This window comes from Cucurbita pepo, chromosome 15, assembly GCF_057944985.1.
Source record: "Cucurbita pepo subsp. pepo isolate OVF chromosome 15, ASM5794498v1, whole genome shotgun sequence".
NCBI classification, from domain to species: Eukaryota; Viridiplantae; Streptophyta; class Magnoliopsida; order Cucurbitales; family Cucurbitaceae; genus Cucurbita; species Cucurbita pepo.
The window spans coordinates 4,135,889-4,154,965 of record NC_141812.1 but is presented as its reverse complement, the minus strand read 5'-3'; the positions used below and the strand labels follow the sequence as shown (position 1 = coordinate 4,154,965).

General features: G+C 35.1%; 2 protein-coding genes across 3 annotated transcripts; one reads left to right on the top strand and one right to left on the bottom strand.

Annotated features, from left to right (window-relative positions):
* Positions 1-303: 303 nt before the first annotated feature.
* On the bottom strand, positions 304-12,067 carry LOC111811947 (acetolactate synthase small subunit 1, chloroplastic). The gene is made up of 12 exons (XM_023699023.2): positions 11,760-12,067; positions 9,627-9,840; positions 9,444-9,527; positions 9,255-9,323; positions 8,640-8,723; positions 4,241-4,396; positions 3,046-3,132; positions 2,607-2,711; positions 2,363-2,485; positions 1,739-1,891; positions 719-784; positions 304-636 (listed from the first exon to the last, which is right to left on the bottom strand). The coding sequence occupies exons 1-12, from the start codon at positions 11,999-12,001 to the stop codon at positions 553-555; spliced, it is 1,467 nt and encodes a 488-aa protein (XP_023554791.2). The 5' UTR covers positions 12,002-12,067; the 3' UTR covers positions 304-552.
* Positions 12,068-16,403: 4,336 nt separating this feature from the next.
* Positions 16,404-18,788, top strand: LOC111776505 (Ubiquitin carboxyl-terminal hydrolase family protein). Of its 2 annotated transcripts, none has more exons than XM_023655966.2 (2): positions 16,404-16,698; positions 16,851-18,788. In XM_023655966.2, the coding sequence occupies exon 2, from the start codon at positions 16,928-16,930 to the stop codon at positions 18,101-18,103; it is 1,176 nt and encodes a 391-aa protein (XP_023511734.1). In that variant the 5' UTR covers positions 16,404-16,698; positions 16,851-16,927; the 3' UTR covers positions 18,104-18,788. The 2 variants fall into 2 exon arrangements, with proteins under 2 accessions (XP_023511734.1, XP_023511735.1); XM_023655967.2 differs by having other exon boundaries at positions 16,420-16,548.
* The last annotated feature ends 289 nt before the right edge of the window (positions 18,789-19,077 follow it).

Genomic DNA, 19,077 nt, shown 5'->3' with positions numbered 1-19,077 from the left:
ACCTTTCCTTTTCTTATATGTGAGCTTATGACAAGTAGTCGTGCGTGGAGAACATTTGGAAATTATTCGTGATTTGTTGGTGTCTTCTGGTGAGTCACCCGAGAATTCCAACACCTCGCCAAATCCTCAGACGGTCGGCGACTGTTTTTTTTTTTTTTTTTTTTTTTTTTTAATCCTTACAATTTATAAGACATTTGTACATAAATTTTAGTTGATAATTCATTAAGAGATGAAACAGCCCAAGAGTAAAAATCAATAATTAAGTATGAAAAATTATGTTAATTAACAAATTGAAACAAAGAATAGAGCAATATCCATCTTAGATTATTAAAAATTTAACAAACAAAATGTTAGAACTAGTTCTCTTTAATTTGCCCCTAAATTTAAAAAAAAAAAAAAAACAAACATTTCAGTCAGCTCCAGGGCATCTGAGTATCTTCATAAACACAATGCAGAAAAGTTCTTTTCTTTTTCTTTTTGGTACCATTCTTACATATTCTGGCATCATCCATAGTGTAACACCGCGATGTTTCGTGCCCCTCACACCTCAACTTACAAAGGAAACGAGTATCCACGAAGATGTTTCGAGTCTACTCCCGACTCACGCACCAATGCTATTCGTCCGGTTCTCGCTACCTGTAACGAACACCCCAAGATCATCTATCTATGAACTCAAATAGGAGAGAAAAGGGAGTTTATTCAGATATTCTGTACAAACCTCACAAATGCCATAAGGCTCTAACAACCTCTGGAGTGCGACCATCTTATGCAAATCTCCTGTAAGCTGAAATGAGTATCAAGTAAATTCATCACTACAAATTGTTGCTCTATATGACACACTTTTCAATTTATTGAATCAAATTTGACCTCCTTGAAATATGAACAAAAATACATGGAGAAACTAATAATGTTCTTGATGTTGTTTTGGCTACACATGACTATTCTGGTATATCCTTAACTATACATGAAATGAGTATCAAGTCTATTTCTTAACCGATGTGAGAAATTTTGTGGGGATTAGGTTTTCTCTTAATATATCCTTAACTATAAGTCAATGGACCAACTAGTATATATCGACTAGTTTCGCGGGACAAGAGTGATGTTACTATACTTGGTTGTCAAGAAAACTAGTAAAATATCAATTCCGATGTAGATGACCACCATAATTTTTAATTTATTTTGTTAAAGTTATTGACTTCTTCTACAGGCCCCAATGATCACTATATGAGTATTGTATCCGTTGAAGTCAATTTAATGTGATGTACCACTAGATTCGCCCTATTCGATAAGCATTTGATTTTTTTATTTTTGAAAATTAAGCTTATAAACACAACTTCTACTCAAGCTTTTTTATTTACCCGTGTTTTAAAAAACCAAATCAAGTTTTGAAAACTAAAAAAATAAAAGATAGTAGCAATAACTATAGTATGAAAATTGGGAGAAAACAATTACAAATTTCACAACACAAAAACTAAAAATGAAATCGTTATCAAACACAGCCACTATAGTAAGAAAATTGGGAGAAAACCGTTACAAATTTCACGACACAAAAAACTAAAAACAAAATCGTTAGCAAACATAGCCTCGCAATTTACTAAATGTATAAATTTTATCCCTAAATTGGATGGTGGAAGTTCAAAATTAAAACTAATTGACTCAATAAGTTAACTACCGATAAAACAGAATTTTTATCAAAAATAAAATCGCAGCAGAATGTATCAGTTTCAGAATTATGTACCTCAAGTGTTACGGTATGGTCAGAGACATCCACTGCCTTGGCCCTAAATATTTGAGCAATATCAAGCACATCACGTCTAGCAGAGGGATTTGCAGCAATTTTAATCAGCATCAGCTCCCGCTCCGAAAATGGAATGTGGGTCAGATCCCGTACCTAGAGGAATAACCAAGACTGATTGGATTTAGACCCTTTGTGGTGGACCGCCCAAACAATGCATTTCAAAATTACTCCTTTGTTGCCAAAATGAAAAAGAAAAGATGTTCTCGCTTATTAGGAGAATCGAGTGCATACTCATAGAGCGTTCTGATAAGATTACTAACCTTGAAGACAATTTGTCCAAGGACAGTTTCTTAAAAGCAAGGCAAAAAACACAAAAGTTTAAATCTCTTATAATTGGAAGAGAAGAAAAGATGGAACATTGGAAGATCTCCAAAGCTCTAAGCATATATATCTTGCTACTGTTCAAAACACACAAGAATCAAGATCGTTCCAATCATGGATCAATGCAGCATATAAAGTCGGTATTCTCGAATACCACATGAAGAAATTTGTGCTTATGAGGAAAATATGATACAAACGTGCATATGAAGATGAACTTTGTGGGAAAAAGCTTATGATATTCACCTCATGAACCTCAACCAGCCTATAAAGTTGTTGAACCAACTTGTAGATTGATTCATCCGTGCCTGGAACAACAGTTGTTATGCGTGAAATACCCTCAACTTCTGCATGACCAACAGCTAAACTCTGATAACAAGGAATTCATTAGATTTGATTAAAAAAACTCTGATAGGAAATATCAAAAGAAATATAATTCTGTTGTCCTCAAAACATCGATACGATTCAGTCCGTGAGATTTTAAACATACCTGAATATTATACCCCCTTCTTGCAAAAAGTCCAGTGATAATATAAAGAACACCTGGAGCATCATTTACTAGCATAGATAATGTATGTGAACGAAGACCATCCATCTGCAATTTTTCGTAGTAAAATGATTCCAGTAAAATGAACAAACACTTTAATTTTCAACGTATAGAACACGCATAAACTAGCCACGTGGTTGTGGCAAACAGATACAGGAGCATTACTCAAACTATGACAACATATAATTTCCCTATAATGCCCATAATGGTTTCGAATAGAAAAGAAGGAGCCTTGAATTATGCTATGAAAAGGCAAAATACGATCCAGCACTCTACCAAATTAGTAATTATGCAGTAAATAATGTAACTACCACTACCCGACATTAAGAACCATAACAATAGTGATAATTTTGAAGCATCAAAGGTATCAAATTTTTCTTACATCTTCGTCATTGAGTACTCCCCAGTGAGCATCAAGAACTGGTTTGATAGTAAATTCATCTGACTGCTCCACGGGATATACATCTCCCTTCATAGAGAAAGAAAACATTACTAGAAGTTTACTTGCTTGTATCTGTAATAGACATACAGAGAATAACATAGCAATCTGATAAAAAATTTATTTTTCTTTCTTTCCTGTTCTTTCTTCTTTTTTTCCCCACTCAACACTCTTAACATTTGTTCGACAAGTGTCAAACATTCGTTAAAGACAATAGACATGCATCAAATACTTGATACATGTGTAACATTTGTGAAACCCAATATATGCATATAGTCTACTTTATCATCCACTTTGTCGAGAACTATTTTATTTAGGTACCACATTTATTCACACTTTTACAATACTCTATAACTCATTAGTTACCAACACTGTACCAGCAATTTTTATTCCTTCAATAAATCTCAATAGTAATAGCCACACCGTAACTATACAATGTGATATGAAGAGCTCCAAGTAGAGCCACTAATGAAACACATAAGTTTCCAAATATCACAAATCGATTCCCTCAGCCCCTGAAACATTCTACTGTTTCTGTACAATCCAACTTTCCAGCTTATTGTTTTCAAGGAATTTTGTCCATATACCCTCAACTTCTTTCAGAGATGACCACGGAAAACTTGCTACATGGTGTCTACAAAATTTTTGGGAAAGCATCATTAGAAAAAGGAGACCATAAGCATGTTGAGTGAGAAGGCAGTGCAAGAAAAGTTGATCGTTTATCTTCTGTGCCCAAATACCAATTAGGAGATGAGAGGCATTCGAAGGATTTTTTTTGAGACCTTCTACAATAGGGTATAAACAACTACTAGGGAGAACTTCCAACAAAAGAACTATCAAGAATATATCTCTTTCCACACAGATTCAATGAGATCTTCCAAAAGTGGTTCTAAGTAACGTGTACAAAAGGAAATCATAAAAGAAGCCCCTACATGTTTCCAGCCACTAACATAACCTATCTTGAAAATGTTAATAAACATCAAATATGTCTAGTAGGTGGTTCCAGATTCATAATTGGAAAAAAAAATTATAATTAGATCAATCTTGTTATAGGATATACAATCATAGTTTCAATACAAAAGATGCAATGAGGTATATCTATTCAGGACAAAAACCAGAATGCGGGAAAACTCCTTACTGATGAATTGGATTCACTCAGTTCACCGTTGAATGCTTTATTTTCGATTCCCATGGAAGCATTAACAGGCATCTTTTCTTCGAGATCTGGATAAGAAGCTGCAGAGTATCGCCAAAACGGTGCGGAAGCACCTAGCTTTTCTCTTCTCAAAGCAATCTACAAGATGAAAAAGATTTCAAATATTACTAATTCATGAAATCAAAAACTGCAAATATATAATTTTGTATCCAACCAATTAGTTTCGAACCGAACATATCCAAAATTTCAATTTGTCACTAATATAATAACATTCTTCAATTAATTTCCTATTGACCGTAGTTATAGTTCATTAATAGTTTACTAATGTGATGTAGCATTAAAATATTTTTTCTTTAAATGATACAAACGTGATTGAAATATATGATACATAAGATATAAAATTGGAACTTGCAAAATATAGGCGAGTAAAAATCTTGATACAAATTTAGATTAAAATTTTAAACAGTTATATTTAGAGTAAAAGTATAATACTAGTTCTTAATGAACATCAAGTTTCTAGGTGAACTTTAAAATTTGTATTTTATGTTGTTCTTTACGGAATTTATACAGCTTCAAACTATTTTTTTAACTACAATCATAAATTTATAAAAACAAAATCGATAAGAAAAATAACTTTCATTATCCAAAGGTAAAGTACAAAAAGGTGGGAAATGAGACATGCCAACCGAGCCAGGGGATTGATAGAACTCCAACTAGCAAAGATATAAGAGAAATTATAATTACAAAAGACTTTGAAGGAGAACACCCAGCAAAAATTCTAACTAAATCCCAAAACTAAATGCAACTAGCAGCCTTCTTTTGGAATGTTCCTTTATTTCTCCAAAGAAGCGCCATCACTGCATTAACCCAAAGGATTCTCCCTTGGCCGTGGAAGAAAGTACCTTCATGAGTTTTTCAAAAGAAACTGAGAATTTCTTTCTTCTTTCCTTTTTTTTTTTTTTTTTTAACACCAAAGACACTAAATGGAAAGCTCCCAATCAAAGAGGCCCCTTCTAAAGCCAAGATCCCAATCGTTTTCCTCATTCTTCCAACAATTCATAATGGTTTCATCTTGCTTCAAACGAATGCCAAGAAAATCTGTAATTCACCTTAAAATTCAAAAATATAGTGGAAATAAGCACCATTTGTTGCTATGTCAACCGAACCAAGGCCTACCTTTAGCTTTGCCTTTGGGAGGAAGAGAGCACCATCCTTGTTGATCAATACAATAAATACTCACATCCAAAGAGATTTATCCTCACAAATAAACCGCCACAACCATTTGAGGAACAAGGCAGGCCTCCATATCTCAGTGAAAAGTTCTGCCCCAACTTACAGGGTGGTTACACCCATGTTTCTCTCAGCTGCCACCAGCGATGTGGAGCAGCCCTCTCCATTTCCCCAGAAGATCTCTCTCACCAACTTTTCCTTTATCTTGATAACTCCCACTGAGGCTCTTAATAAAGAGAAGTGGTAAACTAGGCTGCTCAAACATATTGTGCTCGAATAAAAGGGCGATGATAAGCCACCAATTTTTTAAAAATTTCCTCTCAACTGGACAGAAAATTGTAGTGTCATCCACATAGTAAACCATCACCCTCCTTTTCCTATTCAATCCACTTCAGAGTTATCCCCTCACAGCAAAAATTAACCAGTCTACTAAGAGTATCCCCCATCAGGGTGGGAAAATGGGGAAAGAGGGTCCCCTGTCTCAACCCTCTCTTTGCCACAATTTTTCTCCGGGGTCTGCCACTTAAAAAAATGGAGAAATTCACCATAGGGAGATAGGCCATCATCCACCTCCTCCCCTTATTTCCAATACCTTTCCTTTCAAAGATAAAGTCCAAATAGGACCAGACGGCTTTGCCATAAGCCTTCATATAATCTAGCTTAAAAAATATGCCTTTTTTGAGCACCAAAGACTGAATCACCCACTGTTTCAGAGGCCAGTAAGACTGCATCTAGGATTTGTCTCGCTTCAACACAAGCAGCTTGGAACTTTCATCTCCCTCATTAAGCCACTGGAGTTTGAAATTCTACAGCCAAATACGTTGTTCCTTGAGAACCAACTCCTTAAGGTCACTTTTTAATAATCACCTAAACGTTGTTGTTCATTGGATTCCAGAGGACCTATTAAGTCGCTGGTCATCCACCCTACCACCGGCTTGTCAGTTTCATCAATTTTATCCATTAGAGCACACCTAACCTCAGTCGATCTCGACAACCTCAGTCGGTCTTGACAGTTGTTGGAGGGAAACCTTTGTGAAAGCATTAATCCAACTAAGAGAGCAAAATCCTGGCAGTAGTAGCCCATTGCTTTCTTCTAGATTCTCTATCTTTTTCATGGAATATACCTTTTTCAGTTTCTTAAGAAATAATAAAAATGATAAAAGGCATACTTAATTAAGGATATACATCTATAGCATTAATTTGATTTTGTATGTGGGTTCAAAAACTGAAATGAGGTAGCACATCTAGTTCTCATGGAAGTCTGAAACTGAGGGATTTGCCTTAGTTGTTAGGAACTCTCATGCACCGTTAAATGTGGTAGCACACCTAATTCTCCTGAAAGTTACTCTAATCGAAATTAACTACCCTGGAAATGAAAGTCGAACATGAAAAAGTAGACAATGGTGAGCACTACAAAAAAAGAACAGGACATACTAAGGAGGTGTGTTGGGATATTCATGGATAACCACCTGATTGGAAGCCAAACAAAGAAATGGACAACAGACGAGGAAAAACCTTAAAAGCAAGCATACTATCAAAAGGTAATGTGAGCCTGGAAATAATCTAACCTATTCACTAAAGAGCAACTGGAACTTCTTCAAAAACTACTTGGACAAACCAATTCCACTCAAAAGGCGCCCGAGGAAAAACAGAATCAGTAGCCCAAACAAGTAACTTCCTTCATGCTCTTAAAAAAACAACATACAATTTTAGTACATGGATTGAAGACTTCGGTGCCTCAGATCATATGACAAGTGATATCTCTTTGTTAACTAATCTCTTCGTATAAATCAATCTGAAGTCAAAATTGCTCATGGCATTATCTCTAAAGTAGTAGGAACTGAAAACGTCTGTGTTTCTAATGATTTAGTATTAAAAACTGTTCTACATGTTCCAAACCTCCCATACAATCTTCTCTCAATTAGCAAACTTACTCAAATTAAGAACAACATTGCACACACACCATTGTGTTTGAGATTTGAACTCGGAGAAGATGATTGGCGATGCTGAACCTTTCTCGAGACACTATTTCCTGAAGACCCTCAAGTCTCCCATTAAGGAGTTACTCTCAAAACAAAAGCTCAGTTTCACATCTTTGTTTGAAGAACTTAGGTTGTAGATTGAGGGAATTATCCGTTCATGATTATTCTTCACTGACTGTTATTTTGGATTTTCATGGATTCAGCTGCACTATAAGAGTTGGTACCCTTTCTTGAAAATCCTTATATTGATATGAGAGACAGGGTTAAAGGTATCTAGCATGTTTTGTGACTTGTTCTTTAAAGCTGAAGTTTAAATACTAGAACCCTTTAATAACATCTTTTTGTACACCCGTTGAAATGCTGTGAAGTTTTGAAAACGTGTTAGGAATAGTATTATAGACGTCTCTGCAAAGTTTTCATGCTTTTTGGTTCAGTTATTCATGAGTTAAGCGTTTTTCGACCTAAAATTACTCTCTGTTCATTGGCCTTTTGCCTATGAAATTCAGTGTAAAGCATGTTTGAAGAGCTTTACAACGGTATATGAGAACTCTCATTCTCATTCTATACATTAGAGTTAATCTATACGGGCTTACATGGAAGCCCTGATCTAAGAATAGTAAAATTACAATAAAGGAAAAAACTAATGAGCTCCTATATTCACATCTATAGTATGTATATATATATATCTGTGTGTGTGTGTGTGTATGTATATGTATTATGTATACTTTAACAAGTTCTTTTTGGTATTTTGGCAGGATTTTTTGGACTGTTCGATTTTCTTTTTATGGGGTGTTGTTGCTTCCTTCCTTTTCTAGTCAGGTGTTTTTTGTGACGTTGTTTGTTTTTTCCGTTGTTTATGGAGCCTTCCTTCATAGCTTCAGGCTTGATCGAAGTTCTTTTTAGCACAGAGACGAGAATATTGAAAAAAAAAAATCCATTGTACATAAAAACTACTATGGATTATTGTGGACGGTGGGACTCAATTGATAAGTCTTTGTAGTAGGGAAAAATCTGGAAGCTCTATAATGTTGCGAAAGAACATGAAAAGGGTTTACACATCAAAGTCAAAGAAAAATTATATACTTAGCAGGCAAAATTTAACAAGATTATACAAAAATGGGAAAAGAGAATAATATTTTAAAAGATTTAAGATTAAGCAAGTTACTGACCTTTCCAGTTCTAGCAATTTCTCTAATTCCAAATTTGCTTAAATTTCTTTGGAAAGCAACCATCTTCCCTGGATCCCCAGTTACCTACACGATACAAATAGCCTTAAAGCAATACAGATACTGAGGCCTCAAGGAAGGGGGCAAGAAAAGCAAAACTGGGATATAATTGATATCTGCAGAATGCAGAAAAATACTTGAATATCTAGAGTTACATTTTCTTCTTCTCTCTCTCTTTTTTTTTTTTTTTTTTTCCCTCCCCTACAAAGAACTAAACTTTCATAGATAAAAAAAGAAATAATACAAATATCCTTAAAAAAAACCCCGCAAAAGGACGTAATAATAAAGAAAATACTCCAAGCGAGTAAAATAAGAACTAACGAACAATTACAAAAATATTGTCTCACTAACACTCAAAGAGAAACATAGAAACTAGAGAAGGGCCCCTCTCCATTACTTTAAATGTTCTATTGATTTTTTTCCTCCACAAACCCCACAACATCGCACAAACCCCAGGCAGTTTAACAGGCTAAACATAGCAACAGATTAAGGTAAAAGTCTCACAGTTACCTAACAAAATTGCATGAGTTCTTTTGAGAGGGAGAATCCTAATCTCACCTCAATTGTTACCGAATCATCTGAGATATCTACAATTTTCGCTCTGAAGATGTCCACTAACCTCTTAATCTAAAAAGAAAAACAAAAGGAAATCAAGAAAGAATGTTAGTTGAGAGTAGTAGAAATAAATCAAATGACTAGCCTTAAGGATATAGGAAATTCTGAATACAAAAATTGCCTACAAACTACCTCAGCACGATATGCCGGGTCAGCATTTATTTTTATAAGCATTAGTTCACGTTCCACCTGTTGCACACTGGAGATGTCTTCAACCTGATGAGAAGATTAGATCTATGAGGCAGTTCCTAAAATTGTTCCTACAAGAATGGAAGGGCTAAATATATGTGCTGAACCATAATTAAAAACGAGAACCTTCAGAACATTCACAAGCTTGTGGAGCTGCTCAATAACTTGTTCTAACACCTTTTCAGTTCCGGAGACAACTATGGTGAAAAGAGCCTTGTCCTTATTCAGGCCAACGGCAAGTGATTCAATGTTATACCCTCTTCTAGCAAAAACGCCAGCTATACGATTAATCATTCCACTTTCATCACCAACAAACACAGAAATTGTATGACGTCTCACCCTGGAAACATGATAGGATGCACCACATAAGTATTTACATGAAAATAGGCATCCAATGGATTAAATTCTACTAACAATACCATCTTCATCAGTAACATAATTTGAACAGTGTCGTCACAACCAAATTTGTGTAATTTTTTAAAATTTTAAAATTTTGATCGTCTGATTGACCACGGTAACAGACAATATCAAAGCAACATAGAACATAGATCCATCATCCATCAAAACCCCAATCATCACTCGTTACAAAACTTAGAATTTTAGTCTGATTGGTTGGAAATGATCTATGATATAGCAAGTACTGACACTTCATAGTTTTGTTTCTATCGCAGGATTGTCAATTACGATTCATTCAAAAATGAAATTTACTAAATGGAACAAACACATTAATAATACTTAAATTTCAGATGATGAAACCAGATGGCCATCAATTAAGTCCAACAAAAATCGAATATGCTTGATATGTAATATCCATATAAAGCTAAGCCTAACACTACTTCGCCCCAGAGTATACCTTGTCCTCAAAGTGTGGTCAATCAGTAGGAAGTTACAAAGAACAATCAAAATTAAAAATGAAACAAAACCCAAAGCAACAGTTTGTTTTATCCTTTTTTTTTCTTTTTCTTTTTTTTCAGTTCCACCCAATTTCTAACTTAAATCCCCACAGAACATAACTGCTCCACCAGGAAAAAGAAAAGCCATACTATGATAAATTCAGGTTCCATCAACTGAGATGCATTACCAGTGTTTTGAATTAGATTAAATAAAGGGTCTTGCGAAACTACTAAGATAGAAGATGGTGCTATTTGTAGAGAATTTGAAGTGATTAATCTTTCTTTTCCTTTTTTAATGAAATACCTTACCTTCATTGAGAAACAATGAAAGAATACAGGAGCTTATAAAAAAGGGAAAAATCCACAAAAAGGGTGTACTTGTCAACTACAAGAAGAGACTCCACTCAAGTAAAATAAGTCCTAACGAATAATTATAAAAAATCTTAGACACCAAGGCCAGAGAAAACAGAAAATCTACCAAAAAAACTAAACATCATTAATGATCATTAATTCTTGCATGCTCCATCTTGTCACAGTCCTTTTATTGATGGTGAAGATGGGAACTGAAATTTAGTTGATATGATTGCTGAATAGTTTTCATATGAGGTTGAGAGGAAAAAAGGACGTCAGCTTCGCTGAATCGGGATCCTGGAGAATTTCCCCTAGGTCGATTTTTGCCTATTTCACGTCTCTAATATTGTTTTAATTTCAGTTCAATTGAATGGCCCCAATGCTTTTATCATTTCTCTGGTATTTGGTAGACATTACATCATTTAGTTGATTCATTTCACCTTGCTTTACTTTGATCGTAATGTGACAAACCAAAAAACAATAATAATAACAACTTCACAAGTAACCTCTCACAAAGTCTAGGCCCTTGAGTTCTCTTTCTTAAACCTAAAAGTTACTGCCGAAACCTTCAGAACTGTGAGTCAAACATCGGGAATAACTCCCACGACGTAACTCATAGGTCCAAATCAATCAATCAATCAATCAATCAGTAGCTCATCATTTTCTTTAATGATCCATGCATCCATCACGGAGTTCTTAAGCAGAAATATTCTTCCCATTATTCTAAACACTAGCAGATAATCTGAAAGCACAATTTTACTTCTTGTCTCAAAATACCAATCTTCTCGAGCGTGATCCTTTTAGCATGAAACGATCATACAAAAGCATATTTCCACCTAATCACGACCGGTTCCAATTCCTGAAATCTTCTCCATGCTAACCGGTGAAAACGTCCTTCAAACTTCCACAAGAAACCTAACCTCTAAGCTAAAAGAGAACAACGACTAGATTGGCTATACGAAACTACGAAAAGAAAACATACAGCAAAAATTTAAAAAGAACAATGCGTGCACACCCGGATATAATCTTTGAAGTAGTAGAATTCTTTCTAGAAAACGAGGGACCAGAACTCGTTCCAGCGATGCTTTTGATAGAGAGAGACGCTTTCCTGATCTCGTGATTGTAGCCTTGGGATTTCGTAAAGGAAGAAAATGATAGAGATGAAGATTTGGAGTAACTCAGGATTTTGAAGGAGAATTCGGAAGAAGTAGGTCTCAGAGAGATGGCCGACGCGGAGTCCATTGAAATGGCCGCCATGGGAGAAGGAATTCGTCAGCTGCAGAGCAAAATTGGTTTATAGTTAACAGTACTGAGTGGAAATATTTATTCTGCAGCTCTGCTAAGGGCGTAGGTGGAGAAAGAGAAAATCTCGAGTCATGTAAATGACCGTAATACCCCTTTGCGCTTACAGCTACTCAGCCTAACTAAGAGGGTTAAAACGGGAAATTTTGTAGTATTAATTTCATCATATATTCGACCATTAAGAGTTTTTGGATTTTGTTTAAAATAGCTTTAAAATATCCATATGAATAAATTATACTTTTATTTTTATTTTTATTTATTAATAAATATATGATAAATAATGTCTTAATAATCCTTTTTAAATAAATAATTCTAATAAAATTATCAAATTAAATTATTAATTATAGATATTATGAGAATTATAATAATAATTTGTAAAATAGTAAGAAATAAAAAAAAATAAAAAAGTTGCCACTAGCCATTAGTTTAACCTATTGGTCGGTAAAGCTACGACATCCTTCAATAATAATCATCCATGTGCATCGTGGTGTTCTTTTTGGCTTGTTAGGCCTCTCTTCCATGACGTTATCTACACTATACAGCGCCATGAGTCTCAACGGGGTGGTTTTTGACGTCGTGAGTTAACTCAATAGTCTTTTCTTCTTCTCCCTCATTTCCCCTCTGTATCATGATATTGCTCTTTGCAAGTGAGTTCTGTGAGGTACAGCTAAAGGTCGTTGGCGTATTATTGACGTCGGGGGGAAACGTGTAGGGTGAGAGTGCAAGAATCCTGGCGAGTCGTCGGAATTCTTGCGCCCTTTTTCTAGCGACCTCGTTTTATTTTATTTTTTTTAATGCCACCGAAGAACAGTTATGTTGGGGGAGATCTTTCCAACAAAGTCATTCGTGTGTGTATAAAGGTGTCTTACATTTACCTGAAAAAGAAGTAGCATGTGGCTTGAGTATTTAAGGAAATATTCCATATGTAGCCACACCGTTAGGTTAGACAAATACAATCACATGCAATCATGTTGGGACCTATCATTTCATAAAAACATCATGATCTTCAATTCTATTTTTCCGTTAAGGTAAAGTTAGATGTGTAGAACTTTCCAACACACAGCCCACTAGGTGGACTCGTATACGTCCCCCTTAGGCTTGCCTTCGACCTAGTGCACACTCACATTGTCGATACCATAGAAGGAAAGGAGCCCGTATAATATTATGGTGTGCATAATATCATAATGTACGTGTCCATATTAATCATTAACAAGAAAGTATTTCGATGCACGTGACATGAAGTCCATAATTTCAAATCATGACAGATACTTATGATACAAGTTATACCTCTATTTTTTTATGACATAGCGTTCTTATGAGACATGCATACATATATTGGACATATCTTTCATGATTAACGTACATGACTTATCAATATTTCATAGATATAAAGTGAACATACTAACACAATATACGTGGCGTGACATGTGAAGATTCATGTTGTTCGATCGATATGAAAACAAGTATAAAAATAATAATTCAATTCAAAACAAAAAACAATTATTTAAAAAAATTAGAAATCACGATAATTCTTTAAAAATTCAATAAGATAGAGTTAGAGAAAGTAATAATATAATAATGAAATTAATGGTCATATCTTGTAGGTTTACTTTGCATATTTATGTAACCTAACCTTTCCCTTAGAAATTTAACAGACCACCACGGCGTACGAACCACCTTAGGAGTTTCTTTAAACTGTAAGTGTGTGAACGGTGTCATAACTTTGTGGGGGACCAGGGGGTTCCTGATCAGAATCCACTACTCTTAATCGTTTCACATGGAAAATGTGAGTCCACGTCGTACATACCATTTAGCTGAATGGGATAAGGGAGGGGTAGGTCCTTCCCGATGAGGGAGACTATTATGGACCTAGGTGGTTGCCGTTCACCCTTGGGTAAGATACCAAGTAGTCTCATAAGTCATGCTTGAGGAAGCTCCCCTAGGTCACCAGTCATTCACAACTCGACATAAGGAACTCTTAGGGTTTAAATGAAAGGACGGAGAACCATAATAGCCCCAAGGGGATAAGACCAGAACCAAACTTCCTAGAGCCAATGAGAAGCCCGTGGGAATCTGTTAAGTCTAGAATGTGATGAGAGTCTACAAGTAGGTGACTTACTTTGTATAATTTTTATACTCATCCTTGTTTTCCTATCTCTTTCAGGTGTTTGTTGGTTGTCGGTCGAGGTGGAGGAGCGTTCGAAAGCTGTGCGGTCACAAAAGGGTCGTTTCGAAGCGTCAGTCCATTTTCAGTCATTTTGGAGTCTTTCGAATTTCTTTTTATATTTGTAACTCCTTCGTTGTATTTGAAATTAAACTTTTCTCTTCTTGTGTATTAATTTTATTGAATTTTCATCTTTTATTCTACATCTCTTTTAATTTCTTTTTAATTGTTTTCGCTTTCGTCTTTTTAGTCACGGTCCGAGTTTCAAAACCTCGAAAATCGGGTCATGACAGACCCAGATAAGACACCCAACTGTATCCATCTACTATAGACCCTTTAGGTTATTACGTGAACATGATAAGAGTATGTCAACCACGTACTGTTCAAAATTACATTAATAACCTTAGATTTTCGATAATGTTAAATTGTAAATAAAATAATAAAAAATAAATCCCAACACTAGACTCTCGAGACATGATCTCAATTTGTCAACCGTCAAGGTACTACTGAGGACCCCTACCGCTCATGACGGGTTCACTAAGAGACATGACGGGTTCACAAAGAGACATGACGGGTTCACTTAGATAATATGTTTTATATAACATGCTATTAATCATACTAGAGACATGTTTTCAAATCCATTCAAACTAGAGTTCAATAGCTCATTTCGAGAGAAACCTGTTGTTAGCTATTTGTTATGTTTTATCAACCATTTTCACAAAATGGTGTAAGTTGATATCTTGAGCGGTTACGAATAAACCATTGACACAAATAAATGCATTACGAGCTTCACACAAAATCTATTTATATGTTTATTTCATCTATTCCATACAGGAATAGGAAGAGATGCATGTTACACCACGATTTTGAATCAGAGAAATTTCAAGAAATGATAGATCAATAACCGAGCTAGATCTAATTTATCATACGAGATTTGTTGTTTCTACTGATTCCTACGGATTGGATCAAAAACAATTCTTGAATGAAGTATTCAACTTGAGAATGAATCGAAAAAAAATATTTATTTACTTGTTCGTGAATTTTCTTTCAAATTTATTAGAATTTCATGAGCGGATTCTTAAATACTGACTAGGGTAGAGTTAGAGGTGTACATGGTCCGGGTTGGGGGCTTTTTTTGACCCAACCCAAAAGTTCGGGTTGGTTGGATTGGTAACCCAACTCAACCCGAAACTTTTCACAACCCAACCCAACCCTCTATTGTTGGGTTCGGGTTGTGTTGTCAAATTTTTTTTTTTTAAGTTTTATTTATGTTTTATTTATCACAATTTATAATTATTCAGATAAAATGTATTAAAAGTTCACAAATAAACACAAATCTATTTATAATTATTGACAAAAAAAAAAAAAAAAAAAAATCAATAAAAAACAAGGAACGAAAATGACAACTAAATACAAACATTTCTTGAGAATCAGTTAGAGTAACAAAAATACAAAAATATATCAACAAATTAAATAAACAATAAAATAAAAATAATTAATTCAAAGGTACTGTATATAACAAAAAAAAAATATATTTTTTTAATTGAATTTTTTTTTTTCGAAAATTACTGAAATCCAAAATAAATGTTTGATGAAAAGCAAGTTGATCGGTTAATTCAATAAAAAATGAAATGGGTGTTCGCACTCGATTTCGTTGGTACCGTCCAATGGAATCAAATCGGGAACAGAATCCTAAACTTTTAGAAAAATATAAATATATATACGTGTGATATAATAACGTTGCAAAAAATATATAATAAATACATTATAATTTAAAATATGTTTTAAATACATATATATAACAAAAATAAAAAATATATAAATATATTTGAATTGAAAGATACTTATTTATATATTTTTATTTGGCTGGAGTTGATTTTGCCCATTAACTCGAAACCAAACCAAGGTTAACAAAAAATGAACCCAACTCTACTCGAAATGTTAACCCAACTCAACCCAACCCAACCCAACCCAACCCAATCCAACCCTATAGTTCGAGTTGAGTTGGTTCGGACTCTACTCGAAATGTTAACCTAACCCAACCCAACCCAACCCAACCCTATAGTTCGAGTTGAGTTGGTTCGGACGGTCGGACCGTGGTTGAATGTACACCCATAGGTAGAGTATTCATGTGAGATATTTTAGATTTTTGTAGGTGTAATTTGGGGCATTTCACAAAAATTATTTAAAGTGGTTCAAATTTTGTAAACACCATAAACATTTTGGATCCCCTCGGCTGATTTCTAGCACAGATGACATCTTCAGACTAAGAATTCTTCAAAATATTTTCGATAGAAATCGAATCTAAAAACGCCGGCGCCTTATTCATCTTCGCGAGGTGAATCTCCTGTACTATCTACTTGTTTTCATTGCTGAATCTCTGCTTCTTTACCTTCGTCGGTGCATGATTCTTCCTGTCTTCGTTCCTCCCACTCTAGATTGCGATGATGCTCTGCAACTTTCGAAGCATTTTCAGAGTATTGTAAACGTAAAGCTTTTCAACTTTTTTTCTTCTGGATTTTGGTTGTTTATAGGTCCGAGTCCTTAATTTAGCGTTTTCAAAGCTTTCATTTCGCCATGTTTCAGAAAAATATTTGCAAGAAAACATTGTTGATTCCGAAATCTGATAATCGGATGTAGGATGGTTCGATGAGGGGATTTTTCGATGTTGCCCACGAACTGTTTGATAAATGTTCTAACAGAGTTTAGGGTTTAAAATGAATGGAAAAACTATGTTTCTACGCCTAAATCGTGGAATACATGTTTTTAATCATAAGGAGTCAGGTTTTCTTTGGGTCTTGTTGAGGCACAAATCTAGCGGTGGAATGAGACCGAAGAGGAAAATATATTATAGAGTTGATGAACTTGACAAAGTTATGGAGTTGCAGAAAAAGCCGTCCCTTATACTGAAGCTTATAAACATTATCCAATCTCAAAAGCACAAGTTTATATTCTTGAGGGACTTGGAGAAAGAAGTGGGATTTGTCCAAAAATGGAATTTCATGGCTGTTATTGAGAAGTACTCTTCGATTTTTTATGTTGATTCTGGAAGCTGTAGAAGGCCTTATGTTAGGCTCACCAATAAAGCTGAAAAGATTGCTAGTGAAGAACATAAGGTTAAGAGTGCAATGGAACCAATTGTAGTTAAGAATTTGAGGAAGCTGTTGATGCTATCGGTTGACTGTCGAGTACCGCTCGAAAATATAGAGTTCATCGCGTCTGAATTGGGTTTGCCTTGTGACTTCAAAACTTCATTGATTCCTGAGTACCCTGAATTCTTTTCAGTGAAGGAAGTTGATGGGAAAGCCCACCTACATTTGGAGAATTGGGATTCTTCGCTTGCAATCAGTGCTCGGGAGGAAGGTTTCGGTAGAGCCAGAGATGTATCTTCTTGTGAGAATCGAAAAAGAGTTCGAATATCGAAGGATGGCAACTTTTCTGGTCCATTTGCATTCAAGATGTGTTTTCCTCCAGGCTTTAGGCCAAACATGAGTTACCTTGAACATCTTGAAAGGTGGCAGAAAATGGATTTTCCTTCTCCATACTTGAACGCGAGGAGATTTGACGCAGCTGATCCGAAGGCAAGAAAGAGAGTCGTTGCTGTTCTTCACGAGTTTCTAAGCTTGACAATGGAAAAAAGGATGAGATCAACACAATTGGATGCATTTCATAGGGAGTTTCTTCTTCCATCAAAACTATTGCTGTGCTTGTTAAAGCATCAAGGAATCTTCTACATCACTAATAAAGGTGCAAGGAGTACAGTACTTCTGAAAGAAGCCTATGAAGGTTCAGTTTTGAGTGATAAATGCCCCTTGCTGTTGCACTATGATAGATTCCTTTCACTCTGTGGTAGGAGGGACAAGAATTGCAATTCACCCCAGGTTCGTTTCTAGACTCGTACTCTTATTTATCAGAAAAAAAGAAACAAAAAATAAAAAAGAGCTTAATCCTCATTGGATTTCCGAAATCCCTATGTTAGGATCGCACAACAATGCACACACCCGATCTAGATGAACACAAAACACAGGAGTGAGAAAATGCAAGGAAGAATATTAGCTAGAGGTTTATATTAATGACTTCAGGTATGTACAGTTAAAGATGATACCAAAAGGCTCCATAACCTAACACCCTAGATGTGTTACGAACTCGATTGTTGTAGTCTGCTGTCCTCGTACACAAGTTATTAGAACGATGTTTTCAGGAAAGAGCGAGCTATTCGTAAAAGTAATTTTTACTGGCCAAATGTTGGCTTTAGAATTCCTGTAAAACTATAGTTCATGCGCAGTCAAAAGTGGTAAAAAGATGGCTTCTTCACCACTTTCTTCTTACAAATCTTTGTTCTTTGACTGGTGGGAAAGGGTGGAAAGAAAAATAGTTCATCCAAGATAGAGATCTTTTGATATACGTTCTTCTTTTGAAGACATTAATGAACTATGTGGTGAGCCATGAATGCACAGACACAAAGAGCTCTTGAACCAAGATTTGTGTGTGTTTTTTTGGGTTTATTATTGATATTAATTCTTAAATTAGTATGAGATTGATTGCCTTGTGAGGCTTTTGTAGCTATTTCGTCCTCCATTCTCATGTTTCATTGTTTATGAGTGATTTGATTGATCCATTTTATTTTGTGCTTATGAGGAGTGTGGTTATTACAACAAGTTTTAGCTTGTAGGTTTTCTGTTATCTTGATTTGTGATTGAGGTTGTTGTTTATTGCTTTATATAATTGATGATGATTTTTTAAAGTTTTTGTCAATGTTAATCCGTGCGATGAGCTATAAATTTTGATGGTATTTGGTTTTGGTATGAGTGTTGAGATTTGTGTCCTAAAGTCTCGTACTTTTGTAATAATATTTTCTCATTTATGA